At 28.6% G+C, this 8,919-nt stretch overlaps 1 protein-coding gene across 2 annotated transcripts; it reads left to right on the top strand.

The window, feature by feature from the left end:
* The first annotated feature begins 682 nt into the window (after positions 1 to 682).
* On the top strand, positions 683 to 8,304 carry LOC123003850 (calpain-A-like). Of its 2 annotated transcripts, XM_044396879.1 has the most exons (13): positions 683 to 806; positions 857 to 1,021; positions 2,694 to 3,070; positions 3,375 to 3,534; positions 3,583 to 3,749; positions 3,805 to 4,040; positions 5,987 to 6,129; positions 6,185 to 6,393; positions 6,460 to 6,511; positions 6,569 to 6,686; positions 6,744 to 6,871; positions 7,610 to 7,802; positions 7,863 to 8,304. In XM_044396879.1, the coding sequence occupies exons 1-13, from the start codon at positions 762 to 764 to the stop codon at positions 7,943 to 7,945; spliced, it is 2,076 nt and encodes a 691-aa protein (XP_044252814.1). In that variant the 5' UTR covers positions 683 to 761; the 3' UTR covers positions 7,946 to 8,304. The 2 variants fall into 2 exon arrangements, with proteins under 2 accessions (XP_044252814.1, XP_044252823.1); XM_044396888.1 differs by lacking the exons at positions 683 to 806; positions 857 to 1,021 and having other exon boundaries at positions 2,744 to 2,884; positions 2,936 to 3,534.
* Positions 8,305 to 8,919: the final 615 nt, after the last annotated feature.

Raw genomic sequence — 8,919 nt, 5'->3', positions numbered from 1 at the left:
AAATTGCAATTTTGACAAAAAAAAATCGCATAACTCAAAAACAAAACAAAATTTCGTTCTGAAAATACGATCACATTTTTTATATTACTTTAATTTATATTAATTATTATTTTCTGGAGGCAAATTAATAAATATTTTACTTAAATTTTGGCAAAATTGTAAAAAGCCTTGAATACAACTCGTTGCAATACTTCGCTTTTTTTTGCTCAAATGAGTCCGCAAAATAGCTAGTTTAGGGAGCGTATACAAAAAAATAAGTTAAATGAGTTGTCAAAGAAAAAAAAATGAATAGGGAGTTAAAGTGAAAAAGCAAGAAAAAATTTTACTAAAAATTAAATATGTTTAAATTGAATCATTCTGTGGAAAAAAGCTGATGATACTGAGCATTAGCAAATTTTTCTTTAACGTCTTCAATTTCATTGTTACTAAATCATACTTATTCCTAGAAGTCAAAACTCAAGTAAAATCAAATAAAATACTTTCAAGTTCTGAACTGGTACATCAACAAAAAATTCTAGTAAAATCAATTTTAAAAATAAAAACTTAAAAAGAGCGGCTGGTGGATCCTTCATTTAATGATGTCATTGATGAATTTACATCAGTGAAATTCTGAACAATTCGATTTAAAAAACTTATTTACTTATTCCTAAATATCTTATCTTATCAATACTTAGTTTTGAGTTTTAAATATACCTCGGTTTCGATTTATATTTATTGTTATACTAGTTGTAAGTGATATAAAATATTAAACAATAAACACTATGGAGGCACCACTAAATTATGATTCCTTAAAAAGAGTTTATATGGTAAGTTTTTTTGCCTTTTATTTTCATGGTCTGTACCTCTTGTTTTACAGTTTGGCCAAAATAACGCAGGCATAAAACAACAACAATTGCAAAACTACGACGAATTAAAAGATCATCACTTGAGAAATAGAACACTTTTTGATGATCACAATTTTGCTGTTGATAGTAAAGTTTTAGGGGAAATTGAAGGAACAGTAGTTTGGAGAAGACCATTTGTAAGTTTGCAACTTAAATACTTCAAAATTTCAATCAAAGTTTACACTATTTTTAAATAATAATTAATAAAAAAATAATATAATCTTTGTAAAAAAGGGACGGGAAATTTAGTCTAATTTATTGAAATAATAAATTTGTATTTGAGAGTAGCAAAACGTAATCTAAAAAAACAATAAAACGTTGTGTATAATTGTCGATTATAGACCTCAGGAGGTTAAAAGCCCTCCTAACGTCGAGCGTTAAACATTCCTTGGGGCCATAATCTCCTTATTATGTCTTTGGTAAAAAAATAGCAAACGATTATTAAATTTACGGGATTTCCCGGGTCTATTTTTGTAATCTGATTGCATTTCAAGATAAAAACCTGCGTACAAATATGCATTTAGATAATCCTTCACATAGCATTTGCCGACTTAGATAATCATGTATCTTATTTTTGCAAAAAAGGAAAATCCTTATTAAAGGATTCTTATTAAAGGAAGTACATAATAGAAAACTATTGTTGCATCATTATAAAATTTTGTTTAACCAACGTTCTCGTAATTAATATACATATAATTAGAGGACAAATTAAAATCACAATGAGAGGTAATACTTGTTTTTACAATATTTTTTCTATTGAGCGCTTTTTAAATTGAATTTATTGTTAAATTTACTCAGTTTAACAAAAAAAAATGCAAAAATTACTTATTTACAAAACGTCGGTTTTTTTCTCGATTCTGGGAAATGTTATCAAAAATGTATTATGTACAGTTGACTCAAAAGTCTTGGACCATCTGGGTGATGATAAAGGACATACAGTTCCATTACAAAAAATTGTTTGGGCCTTTTTTCAGCAGATACAGCTTTTCAAAGATTAGATCTTTGGGTTACGTTTTTGGCCGTATTTTTGACTTTAGTTAGCGGAAACGGCAGATCTTGCACCGTTAATATAGTGTATAAATAAATAACAATTAACAATAAATTAAATCCGACAATATCAGAAACTGTCTAATATGGAAATTGACAGTTTTAGTTTTTCGCAAAAAAAAGGCTTAAAAAAATTTGAAAACATTATTGTGCATAGTTGAAAGTCACCATTCGAGAATTGATCCGACATTTTTGAATCATCTGTATATTCGAGATTTTCTCCACTGATAATAATAAAGTGAATATTACTCAATAATATGACCAAAAAAAGCAAAATTTTTAGTAATTTCCCATCTTTAAAATGTATCAAATGTTAAACAATTAATATATCAGTTTGTTACATTTCAGACTGCCTGTTTATTCTCAGAAATTATAAAAAAATGCAAATTTCTGCAAAGAAAACCAAACACGAGCTTTAGTTTACCTAACAATTTATTTTTTGATAAGAAATTTGTCCAGACAGAATTATTAGGAAATATATGTTTGAATTTACATTTACTGTTTATTTTTTTATTTTATAGACAAATATTTTTTTATTTAAAACGTTAGTTTACCCACATAGATAAAAACGTATTTTGCGATGAATTTCAGTTTTAAATTTGTTGTACATAAAACCTATTGTACATTGTCATTACTTTTTGCAAGAAATTAAAAAATTGACTGGCCCCAGGATAGTTAAAAAGTTAAAATTTTGTAGTTTAAAAACTACTTAGTTTTTCTGTCGCCAAATAGTGGAAATTTTATAAAATGTTTCTACTTTAGGAAATCTGTCGAGAAAATGCATCATTTATTAAAGATGGAGCCACACGATTCGACATAAATCAGGGACAGTTGAAAGACTGTTGGTTTCTTTCAGCTGTAGCAAACTTAACACAAAACCAACAACTCTTTTCATTGGTTGTTCCACCAGGGCAAAGTTGTAGTGAACATTATGCGGGGATATTTCATTTCAGGTTTACAAAAATTACATTCTATTGCAAACTAAAATTTTCTTTTTTGAATAGATTTTGGCAATATGGACGATGGGTGGATGTTGTTATAGATGATAAATTGCCAACAATTAATGATGAACTGATTTATGCCAAATCAGGGGATCCAACTGAATTTTGGCCATCACTTCTGGAAAAAGCCTATGCGAAGTAGTGACTTGTTTTACAATACTTTCCTCTTAACAGGGAATAAAGTTCCACTTTATGACTAATAATCTGGTACTTTATTCCCTCTTTTAAAATAAACTGTAACTGAATGAATTGAATCTTTAGTGTTTTTTTGATATAAAAAAACTCCTTGAAACCGATTTTTATTCTACAAATTGCATTTGAATCAACTGAATATTTTAACAAATTTTCCTATTATTTTCTTATAGTTATTAATTTAGTCGTTTGTTGGGAGGAAAGTTTTGTATGCATCTCTTGATACATAAATAACAATTTTTGTTTGAAGATTATATGGTTCATATAAAAATATTGAAAATGGGAAAATCAATGAAGCTTTCGAGGATTTATTTGGGGGTTTATCGGAAGTTTACAAGGCGAATGATCAAACAATCTATGATACCATGAAAAAGTGTCATGAAAAATTGGCTTTTATGGGTTGCTACATTGTAAACTTAACAAACTTTTGTAATTCTGATCTAATAGTCAACTTGCAGGCAACGGAGAACACAGAAAAGCGTCCTGATGGCTTAATTAATTTACATGTTTATAGTATTACAAAGTTGTGTTCTCTGGAAGTAAACCATTCAACTGTGCAATTGATAAGGTTGAGAAATCCTTGCGGTGGATCGGCCGAATGGAATGGACGATGGAGTGACAATGAGTGAATATGACTAAAAAAGCAAAAATTTTCTAGCTCTAAATTCGTTAAATTTTAGTCACGACTCTTGGAATTCGATTTCAAGAGAAGAAAGAGACGAATTGTGGGTTACAAATGCTGATGGTGAATTTTGGATGGACGTTACAGATTTTCAAAAGTGTTTCACGTTTGTTGAAATTTGTCACCAGAATCCTTGTTTATTTCCTCAAAATGCTGAACCGAACTGGAGATTTTACATGTTTGAAGACATGTGGTTTCCATTTGTTACAGCTGGAGGAGGGTTGACCGATAAAGGTGCAAAAATAACACAAAAACATTGTTTGTTTTTTTTAACGAAAATCACCAAGTCAAAATTTTGGTGAAATTAACCGGAACTGTCAATTTATTTTATTAAAATTACCATGAATGAATTTGCAAGTGGCGCCAACCAGTGTTGCCAGGTGTGGTGAAATTTCACCAGATCTGGTGATTTTCATGTTGGTCTGGTAATTTGGTGAAAACTTTTGTAAAAATTCTGGTGATTTTTTTTCAACCAAAACCTGATTGTTTCTTTAAATTTATTCAAAAAAGTCGAAAAACCACCAAATTGATTAAAAAAAAAACACTTCTGTTTGTTTTTTACAAGTTTTTACTAGACAGGATCGAAAATGACAATTTATTTTTGGGTTTCTCGAATACTTTTCAGCTAGAAACACAATTATTTCGCAAACTTTTATTAAAAACAAGCCAAAAATTCAACAAATTCGACTAAAAACGACGTTATTTTTGCCCTTTTCAAGTGCTTAAGCACGTTTTTGAGATGAAAGCAAAGAAAATTCTAAAAATTTTGTTGAAGCAGACAAAAAAATTACAAAATCAAATCGAAATTGATATTATTTTTAGCTTGTTTCGCTTGACTTACTTCATTGTTGAACCAGAGGCTCATTTATTTTGCAAAATCTTATCCAAACACGGAAAAAAATCACAAAAACTATTAATATTGAAGTTATTTTGTTTGTTTCACTTGATTTATGAACAAAATAAGACAAAAATAAACAGAGAATGTTTTTAAATACGTTTTTGTACTACAATCTCAAATTTTTTGCGAGATTTTGCTGAAACTAACTGAAAAATCAACGAATAAAGTCGACATTTACCATAATTTTGCATTTCTTGAGACTTTTAGCACGTTTTTCAGCTAGAAACGCAATTATTTAGAAAAATTGTGTTAAAAACAGGCTAAAAAACACAGAATTAAGCCGAAAATGATATAACTTATTTTTAGACTGAAAACTTTGCTTTTTCGCGAGAGTTTTCAGAGCGTGTCAAAAAGCACTAAATTCTTATAAAAAAAGATTATATTATAATATTTTTATCTAGGTAACTTTTAGGCTATAACTTGATTATTTCAAACGCCAAAAATCACAAAAAGGATTAATATTGATGTTATTTTGTTTATTTCACTCGATTTAACTATGGGCAAAATCAAGACAAAAATAAGCTGAGAAATCACAAAATTGGACCGAAAATGCTGCACGTTTTTGTACTAAAATTTCATGTTTTTCGCTAAATTTCACTAAAACAAACTAAAAAATCAAGAAATTAAGTCTGGAATTGCGTTTTAGCACGTTTTTCAGCTGCAAACGCAATTATTAAAAAAAATTGTGTTAAAAACAAGCTAAAAAAACACAGAATAAAGCCGAAAATGATATAACTTTTTTTTTCAAAGGTTCAAGCAGATTTTTAGACTGAAAACTTTGCTTTTTAGGGTTAATATTGATGTTATTTTATTTTACTCGATTTAACTGATCTATGGGTAAAATCAAGACTAAAGATAAGCTGAGAAACCACAAAATTTGATCGAAACTGCTATTTAACACGTTTTTGTACTTAAATCTCATGTTTTTTGCTAAATTTCGCTAAAACAAACTAAAAAATCAAGAAATTAAGTGTGGAATTGCGTTTTTCGCGCCTTTTAGCACGTTTTTCAACTACAAACGCAATTAATTCGCAAATTTTTTAAAAACAAGCCAAAAAATCACAGAATTACGCCGAAAATCTGGCTATTTTTACTTTTTTTAAGCTGAAAACTGCGTTTTTTGCGAGATTTTGCCATACAAATCGTAATCTGATGAAAATTTGTCAAATTTTTCAACTCGGATCTGGTGAATTTTATGTTTTTGATCTGGCAACACTAGTGCCAACTGTTGACATTTCCATTTGAAAGAAACAGACTTTATTTGTAATTGTGATTTTTTTAGAAACGTTTGCTAATAATCCCCAGTACAGTATTATAACTGTTGAAGAAGGAGACAACTTGTGTTGGATTATTATAGCCTTGATGCAGAAGGAAAGGCGAGAATTGAAAGAAAAATTTTTACCACTTCAACTACATTTATTTCACGTATTTATAGTTTCTCTTTTATAGATTGTTTGAATTATTTAGTGTAAAAATATAGGTGCCCAATGATGATGGAAGACTTCTCGATAAAGCATTTTTTGACTCGAACTCAGCACTAGAGCAAATTGAAGAACGTGGAGTTCGTCAGATTCTAATGAAAGTTCATTTACCTGCCGGAAATTACTGTGTAATTCCTAACACTGGTCAGAAAAACATATATGGAAATTATTTATTAAGAATATATTCCGACAAACATGGAAGAATTAGGTAAGATATAAGTAAAAAAAAAATTTATTAAATTACTATGTTTTATTTATTACATGTGATTTGTAGGGAGAATGATACTGAAATCGGATATTCTGCTCCAGACAATGTCGACACTCCAGTAAGCTTTAACTTGTTTAAGTTTGTTTGTGTTTTTTAATTGGGTATAATTTTTAAGGATGGACAAGTTACGGGTCAAATTTGGTCCAAAATTTTTACAAAAATATCTCTCAAGGGCATGAAAATTGGGATGGAGGGCGTCAGGAAAGCTCTCAACGCCCAGTTTGGCAAGAAAAGTAAAACACAAAAATATAGAAAATGATGTAAACCTTTAAATTGTTATTTGTTTGCAGTGTCTTTTAAAACAGCATTTTCAAAAGAGACATGTAAAAATATTGTTGCGCTATGGGATACTAATCACAGTGGAAAACTGGACTTGCATGAATTTCAAAATATGATGCAACATGTTTATAAGCTTAAGGTAAGAAACAACGGTCACACAATTATTAGCTTACAACTGAAAAAAAAGTTTTTATAATATAAATTGCATTTTTGCGTATTTAATCATAATAAAATCTTAGTTTATTTCGAAACAGCTCGCGAAACGAATTGTTAATTTTTTTTAAGATTACAGATAAGTACTGATTTTTGCAAAAATAAGTTCCAATGACAATGACAACAAATGACAACAAATCAAAACAATTTATTGACCTTATATAAAAACACGAAAATCGACGCTAAAATAAATTTCAACTAAAACTTTCAAATTTTAGTTTCAAACGTCAATCATAATGACAATAAAGCGTAGCTTACATTGAAATTTTTTGAAGTGACATAAATTTCATGTCCAAAATTTCGTGTCCGCCATTGTATTATTTTAATTTAAAAAAAAATTACGCTTCAAATCTCGAATTGGTAGATCTGGTAGAAATTTGATTTTATAGAAAATGAATATTTCCATATTCAAAACTCTATACAACGTAGGTAAAATTACGTGAAGCACTGTATAATAAATTGGTTTTGCCTAATTATTGGTTGCATAACTATTCGCACAAAGAAGTTGATTGAAAGAAACTAAAATTGATGATTTTTAGAAATGGAACAAAATTTGATATGTACGAGTAGTCTGAAGAACTTCTGTTTAATAATATTAAGATTTTTTGTATTCCAATTTCTAATTGTATTTGCATATTTTATGTGTATTTATTTTATTTTTCAGCAAATATTCAAAAAATACGATTCTAATCATTCCAGAAAATTAAATGGTTTTGAGTTAAGAAATATACTCAAGGATTGTGGGTATCAAGTAAATAAAAAGATTTTGATTATTCTTATGTCAATATATGGTGACAAAGGTTCAATAAGTTTTGAAAAATTTGTTATCTGTGTATTTAAACTGAAAAAGATCATAGGTAAGTTATCACGTTTGTGGTATTTACTTATATTAAATTATAACATTGTGTGTCCTCTAGACGAGTTTAGGAGAAGACAGGGTCACGAAAATGAGATAATTTTAAATCTAAGTGACTTGATGGCGATTTCACTACATTTATAAAATACAGTAAAAATTTTTATTCACAATCACTATGTAATATGCCGATTTTTAACCTTTTGGAAGTCGGGAAATTTTTTATTAGATCTTTCGGTCGGGAAGTAATTTATGAAGGATTACTAAGGTTACAACTATGTTAATGCATCAGCTTTAACAAAATAGCAGATATTGTATCTATTATTTAAAGAAATTTAATTGTGAATAAAATAGTATTGACACATGCCATGTCACATTTTCCACTTCGCATGTAATATACTATTGTTGATATGACAATATAACTTTTTGTATTTATCAAAAAAAAAAAACGCTAAAACACTTAAAAAACAGCGCTAATTCTTACTTTAATTTTCTTACATTAATCATTGACCATTGTTTGTAATTTTTTAAATAAAAATGTTTTTTGCTTACTTGTTTTTTATTGCTTTTTTCAAATTTGCATGGTTTCTTCACTGCCTCATTTATGTTAAACTTGAATTTCTTGCATCTCAAGGCAATTTTACGACGGGTTTAAATAAGCAACATCGAAAAGGAGGAACATCTAAAAGAAATTTATTTTTTAGTGGTATGTTCACGTTGCCCAAGTGCTATGATAAAGCAGGGACATTGTATTGTAAAATATAATTTGTCTTGTTGTTCCTATTGATTTTCAAGAAAGTCCAAGACAAAAATATATTCCTCTCATTTTTCTAATTTTATTGTTTTATTTTTATTATTATTTTATTATTACTGTTTAAATATTTTACTGTCTACTGTATCCGAATTAATATTTTTTTCATTCTATTATTATGATTTTTTTATGATTTCCTGACTAGTTTTTATATACAGTAAGTGCAGGGTTAGGCTTTAAAATTCATGAATAGTTCAAATAAAATCACGTACATTTAGTTCGTCATGTAATGTATTGCTTGCAGATTGCAATCAAAGAGTTACGAAATGAGTCATCCTTCGTCAGGTTAGGGGCCCCAAATGCCCAAAGA

Source organism: Tribolium madens, unplaced genomic scaffold, assembly GCF_015345945.1.
Source record: "Tribolium madens isolate multiple individuals breed KSU strain unplaced genomic scaffold, Tmad_KSU_1.1 Scaffold_11;HRSCAF=98;Tcas5.2_LG3b, whole genome shotgun sequence".
Lineage (NCBI taxonomy): Eukaryota > Metazoa > Arthropoda > Insecta > Coleoptera > Tenebrionidae > Tribolium > Tribolium madens.
Note: the sequence above shows the minus strand (reverse complement) of the source record. Positions and strands in the feature narration are given on the sequence as shown.

What these genes read in the sequence shown, in the direction of transcription:
- LOC123003850 (XM_044396879.1), top strand. Translation starts at nt 762, where the DNA reads ATGGAGGCACCACTAAATTATGATTCCTTAAAAAGAGTTTATATG. An exon ending in CTGGAAAAAGCCTATGCGAA is followed by an intron (nt 3,071 to 3,374) that starts GTAGTGACTTGT and finishes TTTTGTTTGAAG; the next exon opens with ATTATATGGTTCATATAAAA. An exon ending in GACAAACATGGAAGAATTAG is followed by an intron (nt 6,394 to 6,459) that starts GTAAGATATAAG and finishes TGTGATTTGTAG; the next exon opens with GGAGAATGATACTGAAATCG.